The sequence below is a fragment of the Zingiber officinale genome, chromosome 6A (assembly GCF_018446385.1).
Source record: "Zingiber officinale cultivar Zhangliang chromosome 6A, Zo_v1.1, whole genome shotgun sequence".
Taxonomy (NCBI): Eukaryota; Viridiplantae; Streptophyta; class Magnoliopsida; order Zingiberales; family Zingiberaceae; genus Zingiber; species Zingiber officinale.
The window spans coordinates 128,427,573-128,454,729 of NC_055997.1; the positions used below are offsets into that span (position 1 = coordinate 128,427,573).

Sequence of the window (27,157 nt, forward strand, 5' to 3'; positions counted from 1 at the left end):
TTTGAGGTATGTTTGGAGAAGCGTGCACGCCTCGGGAAGCGTGCACGCACCTCCCCGGTGTCCTATATAAGGACCCCTAAGCTTCAGCGGAGGTATGCAATCATCCACACTGTCAGTTCTCATTGTCTTGCTCCAGATTTCTGCTCACCTGACTTGAGCGTCGGAGGGTCGTCACAGGGAACCCTTCCCGGCCCGACTTTGTTGCAGGTTCGCCGGAGGTCCATCTCAGCCCGCCGTCTACACGAAGCCAGCAAAGAGCGCCACGTCCCTAACTTTCATCAACTCATAGTTCGGACAGGATCAGTGACTATACTATTGGTATTGTTATAATAACAACAATAGTAGAAAATTTAAAATATACAATATTATAAATCAGGAGTTGACTAGTTTCTATCAACAAGTTTCCATGACATCTTGCTTCTTATTATATTGCCATCTGCCATGGTTTTATGGTTTTTGGCATCGCTTTAACGATATTTATTGAGGTTATGATAATAATAACACCTTCCAACTTTTTCTGACCCTTTCTTCTTGTATCAATGTCAACTCTTCCTTATATTATAGCAATCCTCCCCTTCTTCTACCCAAATTTTCACAGATCATATTTCCAGCAGAGAAGAATCTGCTATGGCTGGTATTCACCTATTTCATGTATTTATATGTTTGATGTATTTGTATTCTTTTTTCCCCTCATCTTATATAATTTTTTACGCTCTAAATACTAGAATATAGCTGATGTAAAAGTCCTTTGTATGTGCTAGCAAAATAAGAAAAAAGTTTGTAGTTTATATGATTATTGCTTACAAACTATTCTGTTTGTTGCAATCATGATCAATTTCCCCTATTATATGAATTAAAATGTTAATAAGTATCTTTTAATGAAAATTTGACTACTTAGATTGGCTATTCATGATTTTGTTTGATATTCTCTAAGTATCCTCAATGTTTTGATGTGTTCTTTCTTTCTTCTCTTTTCAGTATAACTGTTTCGATGTTCCTTTGCTCTTTTAAATCAGTCCCCGTGCTTTTAATTCGGTTTGTTAAGTGTGTTGTTGTTTTGTAATACATACTCCTTAGACCTTGGTAGCGATTTGACCATTTATGGTTAGGTCAGATTTTAGCAAAACCCCAATAGGACTCTGCTAATCAACAGTCCTGATCTATAAAGCATTCATGCTCAAGCATGCAGAGTTAGCATGTGCGAAGTATAAGTTGATTTACTCTAGCCAACAATTGAATAGAAAATTCATAAATGCTTGAGATACTGCAATTTGTCGATGACAACTTCTATTATCTATAAGCATGAATCAAACATAAGATATTTCTAGTGTAGACTATGAACAATGATTATTTTTTAAATCCAGCTTGACCCAAATTTCAGATGATCAATGAACATTCATTGCAGAACTACCTAAAGAAATTGTCAATAGAAAGATTCATGGTAAAATACAACATCAAATTACAAGACAAGCACTCACCATTTAAACTTATCTTCAGAAAACACTACTTGCCCTTAATTCTCAATCATTTCTGATGTTCTGACATTTTTGCAGTTTAAGTGTAGTGATCGAGTAAAGCCTAGCTCTCTAAGGGCCTAGCTCACAGAGACTTGACAAGTTTAGTTTGTTTGCTTTTGTGGATTGATCTTGTTGCTTCTACAATGGATAGTGTTCCGGTAGCATGTCTCAAGCTTCTATGGGATCCCATGTCTCACCAGCTTGCATACATTTTTGGTTTTAGTCAGAAATTAAGACAACTTGAGATGAACAAAGGCATACTTACCTCTGCAAAAGCTGATGTTTTAAGGGAGATAGAAAATGCTGAGATCAGAGGATACATTCGCACGGATGGGGTTATCTGTTGGCTACACGATGCTGATATGGCTGTAGCTGAGGCGGAAGAGATTTGTTCAAAAGCAAGAAGGATGAAAAATAGTGCATGCTTTGGCATCAAGATCGTGACGCGGTACAAGTTGGGGAAACAAATCGTGAGGGCGAGTAGTTTTTCTTCTGATGTTCAAGGGAGGACATCGATGAATTTTTTTGTTCCTCCTCCACCAGTCGTTCCTCCACCCGTTGCCGAGCTACATTATCCTACGTCGCAAATAAAGAACAACACATCCTCTTCTCGTACATTAAAAAAGTTACGGAACTTCCTACAGGATGATGCCATCGGAAAGATTGGAGTTTGGGGCATGGGGGGAGTTGGCAAAACTAGACTTATGATAAATCTCAACAATGAACACCAAGGAACTAAGTGTTTTGATGTTGTCATATTTGAAACTATTTCAAAGAACTGGAATAAAGACGTGAAAAAATTGCGTAATAATATTGGGAAGTGGGTGTACCTGGAACTGGAGAAGGAAAATGAAAGGAAGGCCTCGGGGGTATTGTATACGAGGTTAAAACAGAAAAAGTTCTTGCTAATTTTAGATGATGTCTGGGATAATATCGATTTAGAAAATCTAGGAATTTCTTCTCCTACTGAACATAATGGGAGCAAAATAGTTATAGCTACTCGTCAAAAATGGATTTGTAATGAGATGGAGACTGATGTGGAAATCATGGTGAAAATTTTACCTGATGAAGAGTCGTGGAACTTGTTTTATGAAAAAGCAGGTGGAAATATCCACTCAAGAATAGGGAATGTTGCTCGTTCAGTGTGTAGAGAGTGTCGGGGTTTGCCACTTGCAATCATCACCGTGGGAAGTGCTTTGAGAAAGGAAGTCCACTTGGACCAATGGGAGCGAGCTCTAAGGTTGCTTCGGGAATCAAACTTTGGTGTTGAAAACATGGAGGATAGTGTTTTCGTTCCACTGAAATTCAGCTATGATATGTTAAGAGACGACCAACTTAAAAAATGTTTTCTTTTTGCTGCGCTATTCCCTGAAGACCATGACATTGCAGTTCAAGAGCTGATACAGTACTGGGTAATGGAAGGGTATATAGATGGTGCTAAAAGCTTGAGAGATGCTTATCAGGATGCTCATCGACTTTTGATATTATTGATTGACTCATGTCTGATAGAAAGGAGTAGAAAGAAAGACATGGTGAAGATGCATGATCTCATTAGAGACATGGCTATAAAAATTACCACTGATAGCACCGAAGAAGGTAAAAGGTTTTGGGTAAAAGCTGGAATGGGGCTGGAGAAACTTGTCGATACAGAGGATTTGAAGGATAAGGATAAAATTTCACTGATGGAAAATGATATACAATTGATTGAAGTTGATTTAAACTGCCCTAATGCTTCCACTTTGTTGGTTAAAGGTAATGCCAGTTTGTATGAGATACCAGAAGGATTCTTTCAACACATGAAGCTACTTTCTGTTCTTGATCTGTCAGCCACCAGTATTGAGTTCCTTCCTGAATCTATTTCTGTGTTAGTCAACCTCAGTGCCCTCATTCTCAAAGAATGTCCCCACTTAAGGAGTATTGATCGTGTCCAATTGCTAAAGAAGCTCAGGTTTCTTGATATGAGAGAATCTGGAATCATTGAGCTGCCGGAGGGTATGGTGTGTTTAACTCAATTGGTTTATTTTAATATATCATGCACCTATCGCCTCAAGAAAATCCCTGCTGGACTCATTGCTAAGTTCTCTCGCCTGGAAGACCTCGAAATGAACAGAAGTTTTTATTTAAGAGGATTGCAGAACGCAAAGGAAATCATTGAGGAGCTCGAGCATTTGAAAAGATTGAACAATCTCTCACTTGATTTAGAGAATCAAAGACTTTCCTTTCTCCTTGAAAAACATTGTAATTGGAATAATCTAACAAGTTTTTATCTTAGAGTGGGATCTGTTATGGCACCGATTGAATATGTTGAGAAAAAGGAGGAGGGACCAAGAGAACCAGAAAGAAGAAGAGGAAGATGTTTAGACATCACTAGTAATGCCTTTGCTTGCAGAAGACTTCTAAAGTATGCAAACAAGCTTTGTGTCTATCAGAACACAAAACTCTGCTCGATATCTGAACTTGGGCTGGACAATCTTGAATGCGTTGAAGAATGTTGGGTGTGGGAATGTGAAGAGATGGAGTTTATAATCATTTCTGAGGTGGGAAAGGAGAATACTTATCCACACTTGCAGCTCTTGCACCTAGAACACCTTCCGAGACTAGTGAGTATCTTTTCTTACCACAATGTTGTTGCTGCTCCTAGCTTCTTTAATCTGCGAAAAATAAATTTGTGCAAGTGTAACATGATACAATTTGTCTTCGAAGAAGAAATGATCAGTCAGCTTGGTTGTCTAGAAGAATTGGAAGTCTATGGCTGTCCGTATCTAAACATGATAATCGAAGATTATTCAGAGAGAGACGGTATGTGTCTGCCCAAATTAAGGTGTATTTCCCTCTCAGAATTGAAGATGTTGGAAGAACTATGGCTCATCAATCTGTCATTGCCTTCCCTTGTTGAGATCAAAATCCATCAATGCCCTAAGTTAAAGCCACCACGGCTAACCAACGAGCTTGCACCAACATTACAAGTTATTGAGGCAGAGGAGCGGTGGTGGGAATCTTTGCCAGAAAATGAAATATTTAAGTTACATTTTGCATCTATCTTTAAGCCATCAACTAAGCTCTACAGAGAGAGCGACCAAAGCGGCAAAGGTGTCCAATCTACCAATACCCAGGCTAGTTCTTCCCATTAGGTATATGTCTATCTCATCTGCTCCTGAAGGAATGTTATCCTTAATGTGGTTTCTTATGTTAGTTCAGATTATCTATTTTCGGTAATTTGGCACATGATCATAGGTTCTTTGATACAAATGCAGCTAGTCTACCTTCTAGCTGCATATATATATATATATATATATATATATATATATATACCTTCTACCTTAAACATACATGTGAATTTGACAGCTTTTAGGAACCACACCAGATGTGGAGACTAGAGGAAGAGTATTTTACCATACTCACCGATTATGAAGGTTCCTAAAGTGTCAACCAAGTCAGGAGAGGTCGCTTCGAAGTTTGTTTCTCCCTTTGATAATGAAGAAGTTATTTGATTCTGTGGCTGTGTGTTCAAGTATTTCTCAGGATTGAATTGTAATAGATAACCAAACATGGGAGTTGATAATATGCTTCTTAATACTGTTTATTTCTCGATATGTTTAATTATGTTATCAAGGTTACTCTTTGCTGAAATTTAATTTTTAGGCTTGTTTTTTTGAGTTAGATGATGATTATCCAACTTTGAATTTTTTTTTTTTGTTAATACTTCTAGGATGGTAGGTTGATGCACGTGATTGAGAAAAGGTTGTCTAAAATGGAGGGATAATCGGAAAAAAATTCAAAAAATGAAGGTGAAATTTTAAAAATCTTTTGTGATTTTATTTTCACCTAAATCTACATTTTGAGAATTCTTTGCATTCTCACCAAGTCATCATGGCTAAATAACTCATTCGATAGTATGAGACGATTTAGGATAGAATTAGAGGGCTTCAATAACGAAGAGGAAACAGTTACATATTTATGGGTGTTGTTGTTGAAGAAGAGCCTTGCAGGCGTGAGTTGGCGTCCAGTCAACTAGCCTCGTCCTCTTGCTGGACCTTTATCAACTGATACACTCTCTGCCGCTCGTGTGGGACATTATAAATGGCCCACCACACGAAATTAATAAATAAAAAAATAAAAATGTAAATTTGGGACGACAGAGTGGATACCGCCTTCGCAAGGGCGACAGAAAGACGGGCGACGACTAAGCCGAACCTTCGGGATCGTCGAGGCAGGGGTCGGGGCGGAATTTCCTTCATGCAATCTTCTCGATTTCGTTAATTATTGCAGTCATGATCCTTTGCGAAATCGCTTCGTTAGGATTTCATATTTATTTCGGTATGTTTTGTTGAAAATCCTGAAAAGTTTCGAATTTTCTTTTCCTTGTAGTTTGAGGACTGGATTGTTTGAGCCTTTTTTTTCTTGGGATCGGGTCGGTCGATAGTCGGGATATGCGTCTCCTGTAAGGGAGCCAACAATTGTTGGAAGAGAGGTCTTAGCGTCGACCATGGCGTGCAAGGGGTTCTGGGAATGTTTGTTGAAGCTTTTCAATTTTGTTTTGACGGTCACCGGTTTGGCGATGGTGGGATATGGGATCTACTTATTGGTGCTGTGGAATAAGATCGCTCCTGGCGGCGACCCGGTTTCGCCGACGAGCAACGATCTGGAAGTCTTGAAGCTTGGGCGGCCCATGCTTATTGCCGTGTTCTCTTCGTCCAGTTTCCTTGACCATCTACCGAAAGCTTGGTACGTAGTACATCTGATTCGTTATACAATTTTGGTTCGAGTGTGGTGTTGATTTATCTAGCGAATGTTTCACCTTTCATTTTCTGAGATTGTCAGGGCTATGATAGAAAAGAATCAAGTTCTTATCTTGATCGTTGAGATGCTTTATATTAGCATTATTGACTGCTGAAAGAAATTATATTGGCAACTTTTCAACCTGATTTTCCAATTCAACGCATTTTTTCTTTTCCTTTAATTTGAACTCTCTTTTTTGGTCAACCCTCTTCTTGACCAAATGTAAGAATTTTGTGTTCTTAACTTTATGAAAAAAGAGTTTTGTTCTAATTCTGCAGATTGCCAGCATACTTATGTTGATCATCCAACAATATATAATTTAGTGCTAGAAGTCTGTATTGTTTTTTTTTTGGGGGGTTTGTTTGTTTTTGTTGCCTCTTAAACACAAGCAGAGACTGGTAATATTTTATTCCTTTTGTACATATAATTGCTGGCTTTCTAATGTTAGTATTCCAAGTTGTAGAGAAACTATGGTGTAGAAGATGAATTTAAGATGTGAACTTGTCTTGTTTCAATTACATTTGCAATCTATGCCCAACGTTGACTAAGAGAATTTGGGTTTCTTCTGTTGTTTATAGTTTTGCTTTAAGTGTGCAACCTAAGTAATATCTTGTATAAGTTGTTTTAGTACTTACTATTGCTACTTATCATTGACAAAATAGGACGTATTGCAGGTTTATTTATTTGTTTATAGGTGTTGGGGCTATCATACTTGTTATATCATGCTTTGGTTGCATAGGAGCAGTGTCCAGGAATGGTTGCTGCCTATCTTCTGTATCCTGATGTCATTAAACATATAGAAATTTCTTTGTTGAACTTTTTTTTTTTTTTTACTTTTTTAACTACATAGTTGGATTTTCTATAATCTATAGAATAGTAGATATCTTGTTATTTTCAGAGTCATGCTGCACATTAATCTGTCTTAACATAAGAATTGGAGGTTGCAGTCCATATGTTCCATCTTTCAACTGAACTGAAGCTGCAATTATTTGCTGTCTCTCTCTCACATATGCACAGACACACATGCAACAATATATTTGAAATTTCAACGTCTTGAAAGACAGATTGGTTATCAGGCTAGTATTTTATAAATGATCAAGTGGATTATTCATGATGCTTATATATAATGAGGGTTTCTGCTAGAGGTAAGATTTGACAGAACTACTGCACTTTTCTATCCTGCCTCAAAGATATCCCAGTGATGCTCCTGTAGTACTTAAGACACTGTAGAGATTGGTTTGTATTGCTTGTAAAAACACCTATAACAGATCATATTGGTTAGTGTTGTACAACATGTGCATCCATACGAACAAAACGAGGAGCAAAATATTTATTCTTTCATCTTATTATGAAGCTCAAGAAAGCTGGAGGCAATGCTTTCCTTAATACAACGTAGTTTGCTTTCTTAGTGTTTTTGTTGATTGTAGCTGAGTTGGCTGCTGCTGCTTTCATATTCTTCGACCATAGCTGGAAGGATGTTAGTTTCTTTGTAACATCTCTATCCTCTCTTTTGTTTTTCCTTGTGTTGAATTCTGACATTAGACACTTAGCAGCTTATTCCTGATGATAAAACTGGGAACTTTGACATTATATATGATTTTTTGGATGATAATTGGAAGATAGCTAAGTGGGTTGCTCTTGGAGCTGTCATATTAGAGGTCAGTCTGTTTTATTGGAATTCTTAATAACATTTCGGTCTTTGTATCATTACTTTATTCTTCTTTCTTTTTCTATGTTGATAAATGCTAGTATAATTCACAACCTGATTCATATGTGTGACTCTTTAACTACTGAAAATTACTATAATGTAGAATTCATTTGAAATGGCATGTTGGATGGCTTGCAAGTATATTCATTCAAGAAAAGACTATAGGTTAAAGTGTGTGAGGCATTATAGCATTTTGATTCTTGACAGTAAATGTGGCTTTTTGGATTGTCCTGTCTTATGAATTTGCCAAACTATCTTATAAAAACTTGCCTATGTCACGCCCTAGGAGTATAGTTCTTGGTACCCCACTCGGTGATAGTATAATATAAGAAACACTAAGAACCATCTAAATAGAATAATCAGGAAATTTATCAATTTTGATATATATATCATAGTTTTCGTAGGTCACAAGACCATACAGATAAACGACATCTAAAATAAAATTACAAAATGTAAATACAACGAAACAAAAGTAAAACAAACCAAAAAATCAGCACGTCGAGATTTTTGAGCAACTCTATAAAAGTCCAAAATCAAAAAGGATCTCTGTACTTGCAAAACTGGAGGCCAAGGAATATAGAAAGTTAACCAAATGGCTAAGTGGGTAATCAGGAAAGATGTGCATGAATGTAATCTTGTTTAAGAAATCAAAGAGGTATCATTTATTATTTCAACTTTTATTTCTTCTTTGAGTTCTCAGATAATATACATAATTGTATATTTATAATCATCTAACATTTATTTGTTAGAATTAAAATTCATCTTCATATATTATCATCAATTAAGATCAATTCTCAAATCTTATTTATTTAATCAACAGTCGCACATGCCATCTATGGTATAATATCAATATGGGTAAATCTGATAGATCAACTAAAAAGTGAATCACTGGAGCCAATATCATCAGAGTGAAATGCCATATGTATATAGGCTAAAAGCCTCCTTAGAGTATAAAACTGTTGCATATGTCATCTGACGTATGGGCTATCAGCCCTCACATATGGAAGACATAATAAACACTGACCGAGGGTTACATCATGCCACCACGCCTCGGGTGTACAGTCAAGTACTCTGGATCGTGGGCCGCCGCGCTACCACAATAACATGTGGGCGGTCCAGTACTCTAATATAAAGCTCTAGTATAAAGTTAGGCTCATAGTCTTCACTTTTTAATATTCTTCATTTACCATCTTTATTATTTCACTTTAAGGATTCATTTTATCCATTTATCATAATTATTCTCTTTTTATATCAAATGGTCAATCATGTTAACATTTTCGTATCAAGTGTGTTAATTTATCATCCTGAGTTCACAGATAAAAAGCTACAAGTATCAACAGGTAGAACATCAAAAGCATAGAGTATGGAAGGTCAGGTTAGTCAAAAAGATAAGTATCAGCAGAAGAGTAATTCAGAATATTTATTTAATTTTTTAAAACGATCATTCTCATATTAATCCCAGTATGAACCCACATGTGAACAAGAAATAATATCAATTATTTACCCTTCATGATTTTATTATTTTAACTCATTTCACTACTTGTAATATCATTTTAATTCCCTTTCGAAAACAATTATACAAATATATATAATTTCATTATTAATTTATTCATGCACAAGGATAAATATATAAGAGTCAAAGAGAGATGTACCTACTTTATGTACAGCAAAATCTTCGAGTGTACCTACTTTATGTACAGCAAAATCTTCGAGTAGCGGCAGGTCACCGTGCTCCACTTGAGCTCGTGTCTACAAACATAATACCAAACATAACTCAAATAATCAAAATACTATCTAATAAGAATCATGACATGAACATCTAAATTTTTATCTACAACTCGAAGTCGAAGGATCATTTTGATCTCGCTTCCTCGTACCACTCTGCATTCCTAAATGAAACCTCTATTCTAATCTAGATAGCTCTCCGAACTACCCATCAATTAACACAAAGCATAAAATATACCTTCTACGGGTTACTGTGGTTGCTGGAAAAAGAGGGCAGCAACTAGGGTTGTTTTCTCTTCGTTGCTGGCCGTCTTAGCTAGCTCTGGTGAGCTCCGGCGATGCTACCAAGAAAAGGAGAGCAACTAGGGCTGCTGTTGGAGAAAATGAAAGGCAGCAAGATGGTTTTCTGGTGTTCATATATTAAAAATGTGAGACCTTTGCAAATATGTATGAAGATCTGAACTTACCTGTTGAGTGGTTTTCTTCTAGACCTCTATTGTATTCATACATGTCGATTCTATGTATCCAAAGGATTTCTTTAAGACCTTTGTTGTTAATAGATGTCGATATTATGTATTCATAGTGCTAATTTTCTATTTCTGTATTCATCGTAATTATCGTTATCCAGTCCCATAACTCTCAACTATTTGGGTTGTCCACATGGATTTGATTCTGCATTCATCTATGCATCTTTATTTGTGTTAATGAATCAGCTTTCTTTAGGCCAATTATGCAGAATAATACTAGATAGCAAACTTTACTCGTGCAAGAGATTTTAGTACTTTTGAGTTAGGCTTTATTTGGATTATAAAGAATTAACATCATAGTAGAAGCCTTTTCATCCATTCATTTTGTTGTGTTTCTTGTTGCCTACCATCACAGAAATTTATTTATTAAAATCTAGCCTACTGGTCCAGAGTAGTTACAATATTGTGTGTGTGTGTGTGTGTGAGAGAGAGAGAGAGAGAGAGAGGAGAAGTTTCTATTCTGTTTTCATCTGAACTTTAATTCTGATAAATTTTGTAATATACTTATGATCTGTCTTGCTGACACAAATTATTTGAGTATCACCTGCAGGGTTTGGCATTTTTGTTGGCTCTTATAGTGAGAGCTGCTAACAGTCCTGTGGAATATGATAGCGACGATGAGTATATCACTCCAAGATCTTCTGTCCGACAGCCATTAGTGAATCGGCAAGGAGCTCCAGCAACTGGAGTACCTGTGCTTGGCAATTTGGACCATCGTCCTAGCAGGAATGATGCTTGGAGCCAAAGAATGAGAGAAAAAGTAAAATCTTTCTGTGTAACTATGCCAATAATATTAGCTACTTGTTACTGCTGTGGTCTTTAAACTTCGTTTTCTTTTATTTGCCTGTGATAGTTCGGTCTCGACACCTCTGAGTTCACATACAACCCCTCTGATCCAAGTAGATACCAGCAAGCTAATGGATTGCAAATGGAAGAAAGTAGCCGTTGTACCATTCTTTGACCATCCATCCTCTTTGGGGATGAACTTTTTGGTTTGCACAGTTTGTTAGTCACTTCTCTTCAACCTGTGAAGCTTTTGGGAGATTGATTTCCCTGTTTCCTTGGATGTGTAACTCAAGTGTATCACCTGATTTCACTGCACGAACTTCTTATCTCTTCTTGCAGTATCTATCTCATTGCACCTCGTGAGTAATTATGGTCGCATGGTATTATGAGTATGGAGAGCTACGTTTCTGTCCTTCAGAGATGGTCCTTTGTATAAACTATGCAGCATTGCTGAAGCTTTGTTTTAGTACATTAACTTTTCCTTCAGTTTTGCATAGTTTCTCTTTTAAGTGCATCAAATGATTGTGGTGCTTTGCTCGATTTAATGGCATCAATTCTATTAAGTCTTTGATCATCAGCCCCACAATCTTCTTGTTCTGATAAACACAGTAAATCTATGTGTCCGATTTTCTTATATGTGCATTAAATAGCAGAATATTTTAAAGTCTTTACCAAGATAAATTATTTTTTAGGAAACAAACGGTTCTAAGATGATGATGGTGCCTTTAACTACTCCTTAACCGTTGCATGTAATCTGTGTATGTCTATCTCAAAGAATCTTCTCCACTACATTTCTCAATTTTTGATAGAAACATATCTGTAAATCCTGTTGTAGATGTAGAAAAAGATGAAGCAGGAGGAGGCATAAGTATATATGCATGGTCAACTTGCAGCCTGTGAATCCAATATCTCCGTGACTTCGCCGTCTCGGCAAACTCCGACGACGATTACCATCGTCTTATCTCCGGCCAGCGAACGCCTCACCCTGCAGCAGTTCCTCCTGGGCGACTGCTTACCCGTGCACGAGTAATTTCGCAATTTATGTATGTATATGCCATTAATTATAAGTATGAATCGTAATAGTGTTAGTGTTAATTAATTACTCTGTCCCAAAGGCCGGGGTCGCGCTTCTTGTAGACGACGACGCGGTTCACCAGCGAAGATGGGTCTGGAATCCGCCACCGGCACGCTTGCCGCTTGTCGCGGTGCCGGTCATAGACTGTTACGGTGGTCCGGCGGGCTCTATCGTAGCGAGAGGCCGAGAGGTAGTAGACGAAGGGACGCTGACATGGGTGACGCGCCACTGGGCGAGTGTTAAAGGCGTAGGCGGTGTAGTCGGCACGGCGGTACCAGTTGAGGAAGGTCCTTACCGGCATCTCCATCTCCCGCGGCGAGCTCACTCCCCGCGACACTAGCACGGAGAAGCCCCATGCGACGGACACCGTCCACAGCCTGTTGGCCTCGTAGCAGATGGACTGCTGCATGAGGCCGGCGGGGTCGAGACTGGCGGGGCCGTCGAAGAGGCGGTGGAGTGCGGCTGCGCGGGAGGCGGCCCGGGGGAAGATGGGCTGGACGACGTCGAGGTGGTGGAGGGAGATGAGGGGAGCGACGGGGTGTGCCGCGAGGAGACCGAGGAGGTCGCCGTAGACGTCGTACTGGTGGAAGCCTGGGTGGCGGGTGAGAGGGACGCCGAGCTCGGCCATGCATGCCTGGATGCGGTCGTCGCTGCCGTAGAGTGCTGGGTAGCGGCGGAGGCAGCGGTCCTGCATGTGGGACAGGGAGGCGGCGAGGGGCGCGCTGATGGCGAAGCCGCCGCCACCGTAGGCCATGGCGTAGGAGAAAAAGATGTTCTGCAGGTGAGACTCGGAGGGGGAGCCGATGTAGTAGGGCTGGCGGTGGTCAAAGCGGGAGAGAACGCGCGCGAGGTTGTCGGGGACGAAGACGGTGTCGTCGTCGCCCATGACGTACCAGCGGACCCCCGGGAGGCCGAGGCGGTAAGTCTCGGACACGATGCGGGAAATGCGGATGGCCGAGCGGTCGCCGCGCCTGTGGGTGTAAGGGAAGCGGGAGGTATCGCCGGATATGCGGAGGGGTGGGAGGAGGGCGCGAGTTGAGGAGGAGTCGAAATCCTTGACGCGTCGGTCGAGCCACACGAACCCGCGCATCTGTCGTGGGCGCCACCAGAGCTTGATGTACTCCCTACGGCGCTCCCAGAGCTTGGCGGAGGCGGCGATGCCGAACACGATGTGCTGCAAGCTGGTCGCGGTTTCCGGCGAGGTCGCCGGTGGAGGAGGAGGAGGAGAAGGATATAATCCTGTCATCGTCTGATTAGAGGAGTAGGTCGCGGAGAGGTGGATAGAAGAGGAGTCGTCGGAGGTGGAGGTGGGGCAAGAGGTGGTGGAGAGAGAGACGTTGGTCGGGTAGAAAAGGTAAACAAGGAGAATGCAGAGGAAGAAGAAGAAAAGGAGGCGGGGGATAGAAAAACAGAGGAAAGGCTTAGAATCTTTGGACGGAGCAAGGGGGATGGAGGGCTTGCCATTGTCCCATCCGTCCTTGCTTTTCATGGTCGCCGCTGCTGCTGAGGAATCAAGAAGGATGGACGCTTCTCAATCAATTATGATGAAGAGTTTGGCGAAATGAGGAATGTGAAGGGATTGACGTTTTACTGTTAACTGAAGATACCATGAGAGATGAAGGAGAAGGAAGGGGACGGAGAAATTGCTGCAGGTGCGGGCAGAAGGCAGGAGAGAAAGTGAAAACAGAGAAGAAGAGAGGAGAGGAAGAGGAAGGCATGCGCATGTGCCAAGTTGCACGCCCTCCTCCCCTCGTTTAGCTCCCTGCTTTCTCTCGCACACTCTTCTGATTTCTTAATTTAACATTTATTTTCTTTCATTTTTAATTTTAATAAAAAAATTATTTTAATGATTTTATTGTCAAAATAACAATATATATATATAGTGTGTGATTCCTTTGGATTCCATAGTTCTCGTGCACAGCGAACGCATCCTCGCTGCTGCTGATGCTTCGTAAGCAAACTCTTGTCCTCAGATCCACCTTCCACCCTTTCGAATGCGTCAAAGTGCAATCTTGCAACACATATTCTTTGCAGACGACCGATACTAATCTCAGTTCTTACTCCTCTCCTGACCCCCCGCCGCCGCCGCAAGATATAATTTCGCTGAACAAATTGATCAGCGCACGCTCGAAAGCAGGTGATTTGATTTCCGCGCAGTGGCTGTTCGACAATATGCCCCAACGAGATGTGGTTTCATGGAATTCCATCATGTCTGGTTACGCCCAACACGAACGGTATGACAAGGTGCTGAAGACTTTTTCGGGCATTGGTGATGATGGCTTGGTGCCTAACCATACTTCTATCTGCACTGCGTTGTCAGCTTGTGCTAATATCCGAGCTTTGGCTCAGGGAAAGCAGATACATGGGATTTCGACCAAAACATGTTCTTCGTGTAATGTGTTTGTCGGCACTTCTCTGATCACCATGTACTCGAAATGTGGTGATTATGAATGTTTGATCCAGGCCTTCAACGAAATAGATCGTCCAAGTGTCTCATCTTGGAATGCTTTGGTCTCAGGTTTTGTTCTAAACCTTCTGGTCGATTATGCACGTCAGATATTTGATAGAATGCCTGTTCGTAATGTTGTTTCTTGGACAGCAATGATTCATGGATATATTTTGATCAAGAAAATAAGCAAAGCGCTAGAGTTGTTCAAGTTGATGCCCGTCAAGAATTCTGTAACTTGGTCAGTAATGGTAGGGGGTTTGGCTAGTAATGGAATGTATGAAGAGGCAATTAAACAATTCGTTAGAATGATTGGTCATGGATTCCAATCTAGTGCTGCTAGTGTTATTAATGTCATCAGTGCCACATCTGGATTAAAAAATGTCAAACAAGGAAGAAAATTTCATGGCCATGTAATCAAAGTTGGACTTCATTGTTATGAGAGCATTGAAGCCTCGTTGATTGCAATGTATTTAAGATGCTTGAGCATAGAAGAAGCAATCTTGGAGTTTAGGAAGATGAGGAGCAATTTTGTTGGTTCATGTAACACCTTATTACAGGGTTTCATAAGCAATGATAAGGTTGATGAGGCAAGGATATTTTTTAATGGTATGAAACAACGAGACAAGATCTCATGGAATTTGATGATCAATGGTTACTTAAAAAATAAGAGAATGGATGCTGCCTTTGAGTTGTACTCAAAGATGCACGAACCTACTGTTGAGGCAAGTACTGCTATAATGCTGAGCTTCATACAAGATGGACATCTGCATGAAGCACAGAATTTATTCAACATGATGCCTGAGTTGGATGCAGTAGCATACACTACTTTGATGTATGGTTATTTAGAATATGGTTCACTTCAAAAAGCCATGGAACTTTTCACAAAGATGCCTGAACATAATGTTGCAACCTATAATATGATGATTTCTGGCTTGTTGAAGCATGGGGAGATAACTAAAGCTTATGATATGTTCAATCAATGCCCTAGACACAATTCTTCTTCATGGGATAATTTGATAACTGGGTTTGTCCAAAATAATTTGCTAGTTGAGGCTTTTCTGCTTTACAAGAAGATGCTACTATCTGGTATAAGCCCTTCAGAATTGGTGACTACTGCCCTTCTCTGTGCTTCATCCAAGCTAGCTATAGTGATTCATGGATTGCAGATTCATGCTGTTGCCATTAAACTTGGTCATGAATCATGCTTGGTGGTTGGCAATTCCCTAATAAATATGTACTGCAGATTTGGAGATGTATTGACAGCTAAATCAATTTTTGATCAAATGACAGAGCATGATGTGGTGACATGGAATACAATGATTTATGGATACGCATTTAGTGTTTCCAGTGAGAATGCTATGAAATTGTTTGATGATATGAGAACTAACAATGTAGCTCCTGACTCCGTCACCTTCCTTGGCATACTAACTGCTTGCAATCATATGTGTTTGTTTGACAGAGCTCAGTACTACTTCAATTTAATGACACAGGAATACGGAATCATGCCTGATGTAGCACATTACGCTTGTTTGATTGATCTTTTATGTCGGATGGGTATGGTGGAGCAAGCTGAAAGGCTAATCTCTTCGATGCCCTTTCAACCTGATCCAAAGATCTGGACTTCACTTTTGAGTGGTTGCAGAATAAACTGTAACATTAGATTGGCAACACATGCAGCAAAACAGCTATTATCATGGGATCCAAAGAACCCAATGCCTTTTTTACATCTTATAAATGTGTATGGATCAGCTGGCAGATGGGATGATTTAGAAACCTTGAGGAAACAGATGGATCGTTCAAAATATTACAAGCCACAAGGTTGCAGCTGGATTTGAGCATGCATTTGTCAACATCTCTTGTACTTTGATAGGTATATATGAGTGGTTCATATGCAATTTTTTTGCACAAGGATTATTTTGTTGTTTATTATGACCTAAGAACATTGATAATCATATTTGATTTCTGTGAATGGATTTACTATGATTACCTTTTTTTTGTTCTTTGAGTACCTCGAATATTGGTTAATATTTGACCTAAGAACTGATTACAACACAATTAATCGTTTTGATCTGATATATTGAGGTTGACTTCCTGTTCTTTGAGAACCTTTAAGGAAATTGTATATGATATTAGTTAGGTTCACGGATTAGAAAGTTTTTCTCAGGCCATTGATTCATATATATGGCTTTTGCAATTTACAATAATGTACTTTTGGTTTTCTCTGTATGACAAATCTCTTTTTTTGAGTGATATTGCAGCTCTAAGTCAGGATCATATTTCATTTACCCCTGTACAATTGTATTGTTCTATAGTGCATTTAGATCATGTCTACTTAACACTTTCTTCTCATTCATTAAATGATTGGGCCAGTTTAAGTGAAATGATGGCTGTATTACATATGACCTTGTCATGCTTACCGGGATGGTGATCACTGTTTTTCTTGTTGGCATTTGGAGGATGGTAATTTTCATCTGATTTTTGGAGCATGATCATCTATCTTATAGTGATTGGCATATAATTGAATACCAGGAAGCTTTTTGATACTTTTTTATGTGTGATGCTTTGTCACTTGTACGATGTTAGATTCATAACTTTTTTATTGACTGAAGGTTATCATTTTGTTAATGGTCTATAGGCTCTAGATTCTCATTAACCTTTTATTATGTTTGTGAAGGCTACTATTCTTTTTGCAGTTGAACATATTCCTAAGATATAAATATATTTCAGATGTCATTTTCCTTTTGTGGTGCACTAGGATATTGTATAGTTTGTATTCTTTTTATTAAAAATTCTTTTTCTTGAAGATTATAAAAAAATGAAAACTTGCAATTGGCTTAACAGGTATCAGTTACAAATGCTCCCTTCAGTATTATTTCATCTTTGGGATTGAAAGATATGAGGATAGTCAGATAATTCCTGTTTTGTATGTGAATAGTTTTGCTGTAAGTTGATAATCATGTAGCATCTTGAACATGTCAAAATTACTTAGGTTTTCCTTCTGTTCCTTTTTCTTCGATGTTTCTGATAGGAAACTGTATCTGTATAAATTCTAGGACCATTGAGAGTCAACGCCCTCCAATGGTTTGAAAGAGATTTGCCAAAGGTCGAGAAAAGCAGGATTTGAGCTACTGAGAACTGTAAAAGGGACCGTCAAGAGAAGGCAATGAGCTGTAAGATAAATGAAAGTTTGATTGTTGGGGCTTCAGATAGGATTCCCAGGTTGTAAAATGCAGCAGGCAATGGGTCAGTCCTCAGAAGGATGCATTGATTTATCTCACTTTGAGAAGATTTTTTCTTATGACAACGCATGCTCCTGCAAAATGCTGCTTCTATTCAATCTCTTTGTGGAGCATATGCTTGATTCTCTTTTTTTTTTTTGTTGCAGATTGTCATCAGCATTCTTGTACAAGGGCTTCAATGACTCCACTGAGAGTTCCAATAAGGAAATGGATTGTTATTGTCTTAGTTCTTCACCATCTATGCTGTAATCTTCTTATAGCAAGGTTCAATTGTGAATTTCAGGTACATATCATCTTCACCCCTAAAAATGATAGATTTCACCTTTAAGAAGTCATTTAAGTTATTGAATATTTAGTCAAAAACTAAGATAATTATTGTTAAGTATTTTTACATTTTGAAAGTATAAAAATGCATCCATCTTGCACTTATGTTTCTTTGTTGTTGTACTGCTGCATTTATGACTTTAGTTAACCACTACACCTTTTCTCTCCTCCGATAGGCCATGTCGAGCATTTTCTTTCTATATTCTCAGCATTTTTTGATCCAACACTCTTTGGCATCTGTCCACAATCTAACTTTAGTTAAAGATCGGCAACCCATTCTTTAAAAAAAGGCTGGCAACCCTGTCTTTAGTTCCCACCAAAGGTTTGGGTTGCCAATCTTTATTTATACATCAGTTTAGTGGAAATTAATATGGTGGCCAAAACTGGACCCAACATGGTGATCATTACATCTCTAATTGCGCCTCTCTAATCATCATTCTCTAATTACATTTATCGAAAAATATAACAATTTTTTCACAAATGGGTAGAAATTATTTTTAAAATAATTCTTCTTCTCTAATGCTATATGTATTCATTTTTTTTTAAAAAAAAAGGTATAAATAATGTTCACTAATAAGTAAAAAATGTTTTTTATTTTTTAAATCCAATATTTTATTTGGATATACAAAATGTTTTGAGAATTAATTTAGAGCATATTATTATTTTGTCAAAATTTTATAATTTGATAAATTTAGATTTTTGTAATTGATATTGGGTTTCATGTCATAGCAATTGAATTCTAAAACAATTATCAATACTACTAAAAATTCTTAAGATATTTATAATCACTTTAAAATCTTTTAACTTCTACATAAATGATATTTGTTTTAAAATTATTTTGGCCTCTGTTAGGTTAGTGAAACCTTTTTGAAAGTACAATCTAGATGTATCCACTTATCAATGATAAAAAACCCTTTTTTTTCCTTAAAACATTAGCTGAGTTGGGTATTAGTGTCAGATTGATTCTTCAAGAAGGATAAGAACAAATCAAGATTAAAGAGAATAATTAAAGGCAAAGTAGACCATATTAATTTGAGCATTTGCAATGTGCAATGTATATTATATGGTAGGGATTTTGAACATCATGATCTCTCAGGAATATATAGTGATTCAAGATTAGATCAAACAGATTTAACAATTCAGCATTCTAAACTAAGCACCAATTTAGACGGTGACCTTGTGTTATATATCTAAAGTTAATCATCCATAATTTAAATATAGAATGTGAAATTGAACAAACAAAAAATCTAGCATTTTAAAGTTATATCTAGAAATATTATATAATTTTTTTTAATGAAAATCTACTTCAGTGTTACTTAAGTATAATTGAGTTTTAAAAAATAAGATGACGGATATTTAATTGTTTTTTCTACCGAATTAATCTATATTAATTTAAACACAATAGCCTACAATTTGATTCTGTTAAAATAGAAAAGTAAAAGATTTAATTAAACCAACCTTTGTTCAATTTTCAAATATAATATTATAAATTTATTGAAAAGATAATTCTGATAATTTTATCAATCACACAAAATATAAATTGTAACAAGATCATCACTATGGACCTTTGGACTAGAGTTCATTGTTATCTATGTACTTCATTCCTTTTTGAGCCTACTCATCAAATAGATAGATTGCTGTGATAATCAATGTGTAGGTGTTAATTAGAAAAAAAAGAGAGGATATAATATCATAAGCAAGTCTGAAGGGGAGAAGAATAGAAATTTAGAAGTATACTTGTTCAATCAAATACAATGTTGTTGCATGCTTTGATTCTGTTGTTGTGATAAGAAATTCAAAAGTACAACTGATACGTACATCAGATAATTATAATACCCAAATATTAGACAAACTCTTTTATAGACAACCTTTCGTAATCATTCTCCTAGGAATAAATAACTTAATACACAAGTGCACAAATAAAAATCTTTTCTTGCTTGCTTTTGTTGATGTGGACCACCTCTTGATTCTTGGAAGTGCACTAGCACTTATCCCCAAGAAGCTTCAAGAATTGACGGAAAAATCGTCAGAGAGAATTGTGAGTGTCGGGAAGAAGAGTTGCGGAGAAGAAGCTCGCCCAATCGATTGAGCATGCTCCCAATTGATTGCCACGTCGAATCCACGCCATCCCAGCCGTCCATCTCTCGTTACTTGCGCAACGGTCACATCCTAATCAATCGGCTGATCGATTGGGGAGGCTTGAATCGATCAGTCGATTCATTTAGAGCGCCTCTGTGCTCTCGCTGGAATAGCCTGAATCGATTAACCAATCGATTCAGCCTTTCTCGCTATCGCGCGAGAATTCCAGCTCCAATCGATCGCCTGATCGATTGGCGGTGCCCAATCGATCGACCGATCGATTGGGAACCCCTCTGTGCTCGCGATCCAAGCTCCCAATCGATCGACCGATCGATTGGACCGCCTTAGCTTCGCAACACTCTCCCAATCGATCGGTTGATCGATTGGGCTTTGGTTCAATCAATCGATCGATTGACACCCCTTGACTTGCCGAACTCAAGTCCAAGGTCCCCAAACTCAATATCATGTCAATCGTGACTTGTTAGGACTCTCCATGCCTAGCATCCGATCAACCTTGATCTGTTGGGACTCTTTCACCAAGTGTCCGGTCAATCCTTTGATCCACTTGGACTTTTCTCCTCATGCCAAATGTTCGGTCAACCTTGACCCATTTGGACTTACCATCTCGTGCCAAGTGTCCGGTCAACCTTAACCCACTTGGACTTCCATTTATCAGATGTCCGATCATCCTTGACCCATCTAGATTTCCATTGCTTGGCTTCACTCACCAGAACTTTCATCTGCATGACTTCACTCACCACGATTTTCCATCTGTCTGGCTTCACTCACCAGGACTTTCTCCTGCCTAACTTCACTCACTAGGGCTTTCACTTAATTTCACTCATTAGGATTTCTATTTGCCTGGCTTCATTCGCCAGGACTTTCTCTTGCCTAGCTTCACTCATTAGGGCTTTTACCTAGCTTCACTCATTAGGATTTCCATCTGCCTGACTTTATTCACCAGGACTTTCACACCAAGTGTCTGGTTAACTTAACCCACTTTGATTTCTCTCTTCTGTCAACCTTCCCGTTGGACTTATCCTTGTCTAACCTCTAGTCAGGACTTTCCCAGTCAAGTATTCGGTCAACCTTGACCTATTTGACAATCGGACAATTGCACCTGCAATCTCCATATATTGTCAAACATCGAAATCCAAACTTCACGACTCAAACTTGAGCCAACTCAAGCTTAGTCAGCCTTGACCCAAGGGATATTGTACCAACACACTCTACCTATCTTTACTATGTGAAGTACTTATTCTAATACTTATTCGTTTGATAATCCAATCAACTTAAACTCTAATCCAGTTTTTATATTTAGGTGGACATTCTCATTTTTTGCACTCTTTCAAACACCCAAGACAATTGAAGCATTTATATGGTACTGTGTTGTAAGACTGTCTTATACAATGGGAGGGATGAGTGGATAAGAAGATAACGATAAAGCAACTACTCATTTCATGAAAGGCAATTTCATTTCAACTTGATAGAACTCTGAGTTTTTTTGGCTGGGGAATGATTTAAATAAATAAATAAAAAGAGATTCTTTTGAAAATAAGTTACTTTGTTTCTACTTTGGAAAATTTCCTTTATATTTGTGCTATTTCTAGCATTCTAGTCACTTTTGCTTGAATCTCTATACCATTGTAAGACTTGTAGAAGCAGCACTCTCATTATTTTAGATATCTAATCTATTATAATTTTGCTCTTCTAAGATTTCTTTCTCTTGCAAGATTGTTCCTGCGGCCCAAAACCATGGGATCATCAGCTTAAGGACACAATTTGTACTCATTTAGTATCATCGAGTTTGATGCATTCTGAGGTGAGAAAGTGCCAACAGAATCTGGAATGCTAGCTTTAATAAGGAAACCAATTGAGTGCCACTGATGAATCTATCTATCATGATACAATACCTTTAAATTTGAAATCATTCGAGTGCCAAATTCCCTAAGGTGCAAGTGTTACAGTCACAAAGAGCTTCATCAAAATCAAGCAATGTAGGATCTGAAGTGCTGTGAAAATGGAAAAGATTTACACTTGCTAAGTCTCTGGACAGTAAGAAGAGTTAGAATTTCTCAAAGGAATATGAATCTTGATCTGTCTGGGTTTGAAATGGTTCTTTCTTGTGATATTGTCTTTGTTGAGCATCTAATAATTATGCTCTCTGTTTGCAAACAGTTATCATCATTCTTGGACGAGGGTTTCAGTGGTTCCATCAAGATTGTTCTTTCTGTATCATTTTCACAGCAGCCCTCCTTGCAGATTTCAGGTATATCGCAATTCTAAGTAAACTAGCTTTACCCAGTCTTACTACAAATCATGCCAATTAGTTGATGATTAAAGAGCAAGTAAAATCCTCATAAATGTCTTTCTATCATCACTTTTGCTACACTTTCTACAGCCACACAAATAAACAAAATTCTTCACACTGCAAAACAAATTCCAAACTCCTATTAAGACATAAAAAAAAAAAAGAAAAGAAACAGTGTTTCTGATTCTCTCTCGCTGTTGTTATTTCGTTTCTTTTATGTTTTCCCCTGTAAATTCTAGCTACTGGTTTGATTCCTTTGCTGTGTGGTATTTACAATTGGCAGATTCAACCCCTGGAATTTGTAGTTAATAAGCAGAAAAAGGCTGTTGTTGATGGAGGAGAAGCATGGTGGAGCTCTGCGAGGCAGCGGGGGAGGAGTAGAAGTCGTCGAGGTCGTCGTAGTACGAGTCCGGGACGGCGGCGGCGGCAGCCCACATTGAGCCATCTAGCGCGCCCCGCATCTCCTCCGGCAGCAGTGGCGTGCGGCACAGCGGGCACGTGCACTGCTCGTGCTCCAGCCACCGGTCCAGGCAGCCGCGGTGGAAGACGTGGCGGCAGTTACTCAACCGCCGGACCTCCTCCGCCGCCTCGAACTCGTACAGGCAGACCGCGCATCCGCCGCCTACGTACTTCCCCTCCGCCGCCGTCGCTATCTCCTCGTACCGCACCACCGGGAGCGCCTCCTGGATCAGCAGCGCCGACGGCGACCAGAACCGCGGCGACTCCTGGCGCCGCGCCTCGAGCTGAGCGGAATCAGGCCAGGGGGCGTCGTCGTGCTCGAGCAGGTCGCCGAGGCCGACGGCTTCGAAGCCCCGGCAGATGATCCGGCGGACGTACCCGAGGAGTAAAATGATATGGCAGACGAACTTCGGCGGCAGCGCGTCGTGGAAGGCGGCCGGGACCCCCATGAACTCCAACTAAATTTACGGAGGAAAAAAAAACAAAGAAGACTGAGTGACCTCGAAGATCTACAACACGCAGAGGTTCGGTGGGAAGAAGAAGAAGAAGACGCGGAACAGAAAGGGAAGGAGGAAGGTGCGTCCTGCGCGGTGGTGGAGCGAGATCTCTCATCGCCGACTATTTAAATCGGTGGAAAGTGATGGCTGAGGAAAGTGCGTCTCTGGTTCCTTTCGCTCTCATGCACGCACACGCTCACGCTCACGCGCTCCTCGCGTTCCTTTTTTTAATCGATGCCGTCCATCTGACTTCGCTGGCGGCTTCGGCCTTCGTTATCCGGGCCGCCGCAGCCCAAGCCGTGGCGTGTCTTCAAAATTTTATCTTTTAAAATATTCAATATTTTAAATATTATCCATTAAAATATAAGATATTATTATGATCCTTGCTAAGTGATTTTTTGAATATTAAAGAGGTCTCTTTCTCAAGTGATAATCTTGATCTGCCTATCAGTTTCGGTACAACACTGGCAAGTCCTTATTAATTAAATGTAAGTTTTATGCTCGTCATAAAGAGCAAGAGGGCACCTACCTAAATAATAAAATATGATATAAAATATACTAGTTCTTAATGGCGACATCAATATTTTCTTTGACGGATCTTTGAGATTGTTTGAAGACGATGGACCAGCAAATGTTATTCCGGGTTTCTTGGTGATGATCTCGTTTGAGCTAATATATTAAGGCGGTAGGTTTGAGGTGGGCAAAGGCAAAATCAAAGACTAGGCAAGCCTTGACCAAGTATTTTGAAAATTGAATCGAATTTTTGGTTAATCGATATGGTTCGAGTGAATAAATTTGGTCGTGACTTGAGTCTCTTGACTTCCTTTTCCTCACCCTTAAATGATCAATGATCTCTTGAGACTAGTTTGTGCTTCCTTCATTTTTGCTTCCAAAAATTAGTAAAAAAAAACAAAGATTGAACGTAGAATATATTTTTGTTTTTAAAAATATATAATCTTTTTCTAAAGGTGCAATCTAGTTCCATTTATTGTCATCGACCTCTAATTTGGAAGCTTGTGAAGGGCCATCTCTTAGTCGTTGCGTCAAACTTCTGTCTTTCTTTTTGTTCACTACATTTGGAGCCAAGTGATGAGAATCTTTGGCTGCTAAGGCAAGCAATGCCAATAAAAAATTGAATTAAAAAGCTGTTTAACACCCAGCTAATTGCCAGCATTTATTATTCTCTCTCTCTCTTGATTTTGAGACAAACATCTGAACGCGTTTAAAGGTTTTTGTAAGGAGTAGCTAGGAGCAGCTTTTTGTTCCATTTTTGCTTTATCTCTTATAATAAAAGAGTCTGGATAATTTAATGATGATATTCAGAGTCCATGAATATTGATTTATAGTAAACACATTGTATTGTCTCTCTTGTACTTTGTTTATTATTTTTTTTCTACTAGAAATTGTTGTTCTCCATTGAATAGAAAGTCAATCAAAAAATGAAAAGGTTTACATTTTTTGAATATACCAATGTCGATTTGTACAGAGATATTATGAGATGTAACTTGTTATCGATGCCCCTACTAATGGTTATCTATAGATTTAAGTGATCGTGTTTGTATTAAGAGTTAACTATATATGAATATCGATGAGATATATGTTTACAAAGTATAAAGTACTCCAAGCATGGTACCATTGATTATTGAAAACATGTGAATGCCTTCAAGTATGATCTGTCCTTGTGTGGCACCTCACTTCATGTGGAATATTCTCGACCACCATTAGAAAAGTGGTGCATTGTTTGCTTGTGTGATTGCCACCGGGAGAAATAGGAGCTCGTTCAGTGTTTTGAGTCGTACATTTGTAGCGAGTAGTAAGCTAACCTCGACGGAAAAGAATCTATAATTGGCGTGTCTGGCTTCGTGAAAAGGTTCGTGAAGGCAACAAGGCGGGCAGACGACTCACATCTACTTCTCTTAATAACAACCTTTAAAATAACATTAATGTCATCGAAATTCTTATGTTCCTTGCATGATGAGACGAGAAGATTAGGATGGTTAGGCTGAAAGAGAAAGTGCAATGCTCGAACGAACGAACAAAATTATGAAGAGAAAAGTTGAATGTGCCTTAATCAAGAGGATCAAAGTTTACTCTCTGAGCCTCAATCAAAAGTAGCAGATGTCTCAGATAGAATCGCAATGGAATTTGCAACAGAAGTTTATGTCACAGCTTTGTTGCTACAGTGTCGCTGGGACATATAAATTGGAACAAAACAAGTACAAGACATGTTAACAAAATTCAAAGTGCAAGTGTCATCGAGTGACCTTTAGCGGGCCTGGTTCGGCCCTGTGTCTAGCCCATTTAGGATTGCACCAGGCCTGAAACCGCAGGTCCGCCCGGCCCATTTCCCTATCGGGCATAATAATCTTGCGCTCGTCCCAGCCTTTCAGGTCCCAATTATTGTTGGCCGGTTGTATTAAAAGTAATCAATGTACCTACCAATTATTCTATCTTATCCTTTGCCACCATCTACTGCCTGCCAATAATAAAAAGTTAGTTACAGAACGTTCTAGATAGGAGTTCGAAAAATTATTACATTAAACTTATTACATTAGATAAAATGTATGCCTTTTAAAAAATTATATATATTATAATAATTTTAACTAAAATTATTTTAATATACTCAAAAGTATTAGTAAAATTAAATTTATTTTTAAAACATCACAATTACTTAAATATTAGTTAAAAAGTGTTCTAATTTAACTAATATTATTAAAACAATATTATTAAAATTATTATAACTTTAAATCAAAACTACTATTACATAAATCAATTTACTAAAATTATTTGAAGCAACTTTGGTCTATATGTTAAGATTTAGAGTTTAGAGTCTTAATTATTTCATGTTGAAATGAATTTACTCAAAGCTACTATAATAAAATTGGACAATAATATTTTTGAGTTTTAAAGCTTCCTTTTAATATATATATTTTTTTAAAAAAAATAATATTCTTTAATGATAATGAAACCTTTTAATTTTCATCCTGCGTGAACTGATTTTTTTTTTCCACTTTAACTTAATTATCCACGGCTCCTTAATAATAAGGATTATTGTAGTTTTGAGGTTTTGTATGAAGTATCAATTAAAATATTCATATCAACTTCTCTAAATACCTAATTTATTTTAAATTTTATATTTTACATAATTTTTTTTTACAATAGTTATCTATCTATTTCCTAAATTTAGATTACATAAGAGTACTTCTTTAAATTTTAAAAATAAAATTTATTCTCTAAATATTAAAATATTATTTAATTTGGGAGAGAGAAAAAAAAATAAAGAAAATGAATTGAGTAATGAAAAGTAAATGTTACATATGTGAGAAAAAAATAATAAAAAGGTAGGAGAAAATAAAAAAAATATAATAAAAATTTTAAGATAATTAATATAGTGTATAGTGGAAAATGATTGTCTAAATTTAATAAAGTGAATAATTCATTTTAAATTATAGAGATATTATAGATCAATTGAGATAGATATTTTTCGTAGGGAGTTTAGTACTCATCTAGTTAAATAATATTAAATGTTTGATTAGATTTGATGAAAGTCAAAGTTATTAATTTCTGGTTTATAATTTGAAAGAGAAAACAATGTCATTCAATTTTCTCCATTTTATTTCTACCTAAAATCATAAAAAAATAAGGGAAATAAAGTTTCAGTATCTAGTTGAAATAAATAAGA

The 27,157-nt window shown here is 38.1% G+C and overlaps 5 protein-coding genes across 13 annotated transcripts; 3 read left to right on the plus strand and 2 right to left on the minus strand.

The window, feature by feature from the left end:
- Positions 1–530: 530 nt before the first annotated feature.
- LOC121998041 (probable disease resistance protein At4g27220) lies at positions 531–5,071 on the plus strand. Its single transcript, XM_042552760.1, has 3 exons — positions 531–634; positions 1,554–4,648; positions 4,863–5,071. Exon 2 carries the CDS (start codon positions 1,661–1,663, stop codon positions 4,646–4,648), a length of 2,988 nt encoding a protein of 995 aa, XP_042408694.1. The 5' UTR covers positions 531–634; positions 1,554–1,660; the 3' UTR covers positions 4,863–5,071.
- A 566-nt stretch (positions 5,072–5,637) lies between these two features.
- On the plus strand, positions 5,638–11,528 carry LOC121998045 (tobamovirus multiplication protein 2A-like). Of its 3 annotated transcripts, none has more exons than XM_042552770.1 (7): positions 5,638–5,733; positions 5,886–6,242; positions 6,971–7,070; positions 7,693–7,773; positions 7,847–7,954; positions 10,807–11,016; positions 11,110–11,528. In XM_042552770.1, the coding sequence occupies exons 2-7, from the start codon at positions 6,004–6,006 to the stop codon at positions 11,215–11,217; spliced, it is 846 nt and encodes a 281-aa protein (XP_042408704.1). In that variant the 5' UTR covers positions 5,638–5,733; positions 5,886–6,003; the 3' UTR covers positions 11,218–11,528. The 3 variants fall into 3 exon arrangements, with proteins under 3 accessions (XP_042408704.1, XP_042408705.1, XP_042408706.1); XM_042552771.1 differs by having other exon boundaries at positions 5,652–5,785; XM_042552772.1 differs by having other exon boundaries at positions 5,658–6,242; positions 7,850–7,954.
- Positions 11,529–11,767: 239 nt separating this feature from the next.
- Positions 11,768–13,921, minus strand: LOC121998044. Its single transcript, XM_042552768.1, has 2 exons — positions 12,146–13,921; positions 11,768–12,050 (listed from the first exon to the last, which is right to left on the minus strand). The coding sequence occupies exons 1-2, from the start codon at positions 13,604–13,606 to the stop codon at positions 11,925–11,927; spliced, it is 1,587 nt and encodes a 528-aa protein (XP_042408702.1). The 5' UTR covers positions 13,607–13,921; the 3' UTR covers positions 11,768–11,924.
- A 92-nt stretch (positions 13,922–14,013) lies between these two features.
- Positions 14,014–22,669, plus strand: LOC121998042 (pentatricopeptide repeat-containing protein At4g02750-like). Of its 7 annotated transcripts, none has more exons than XM_042552765.1 (6): positions 14,014–14,635; positions 14,717–16,436; positions 17,408–17,508; positions 17,620–17,809; positions 17,952–18,088; positions 21,942–22,669. In XM_042552765.1, exons 1-2 carry the CDS (start codon positions 14,062–14,064, stop codon positions 16,399–16,401), a joined length of 2,259 nt encoding a protein of 752 aa, XP_042408699.1. In that variant the 5' UTR covers positions 14,014–14,061; the 3' UTR covers positions 16,402–16,436; positions 17,408–17,508; positions 17,620–17,809; positions 17,952–18,088; positions 21,942–22,669. The 7 variants fall into 7 exon arrangements, with proteins under 7 accessions (XP_042408699.1, XP_042408696.1, XP_042408697.1 ...); XM_042552767.1 differs by lacking the exon at positions 17,408–17,508 and having other exon boundaries at positions 14,023–14,351; positions 14,438–14,635; XM_042552762.1 differs by having other exon boundaries at positions 14,014–16,436.
- Positions 22,546–23,596, minus strand: LOC121998046 (brassinosteroid-responsive RING protein 1-like). Its single transcript, XM_042552773.1, has one exon. It carries the CDS (start codon positions 23,425–23,427, stop codon positions 22,825–22,827), a length of 603 nt encoding a protein of 200 aa, XP_042408707.1. The 5' UTR covers positions 23,428–23,596; the 3' UTR covers positions 22,546–22,824.
- Between the last annotated feature and the right edge of the window lie 3,561 nt (positions 23,597–27,157).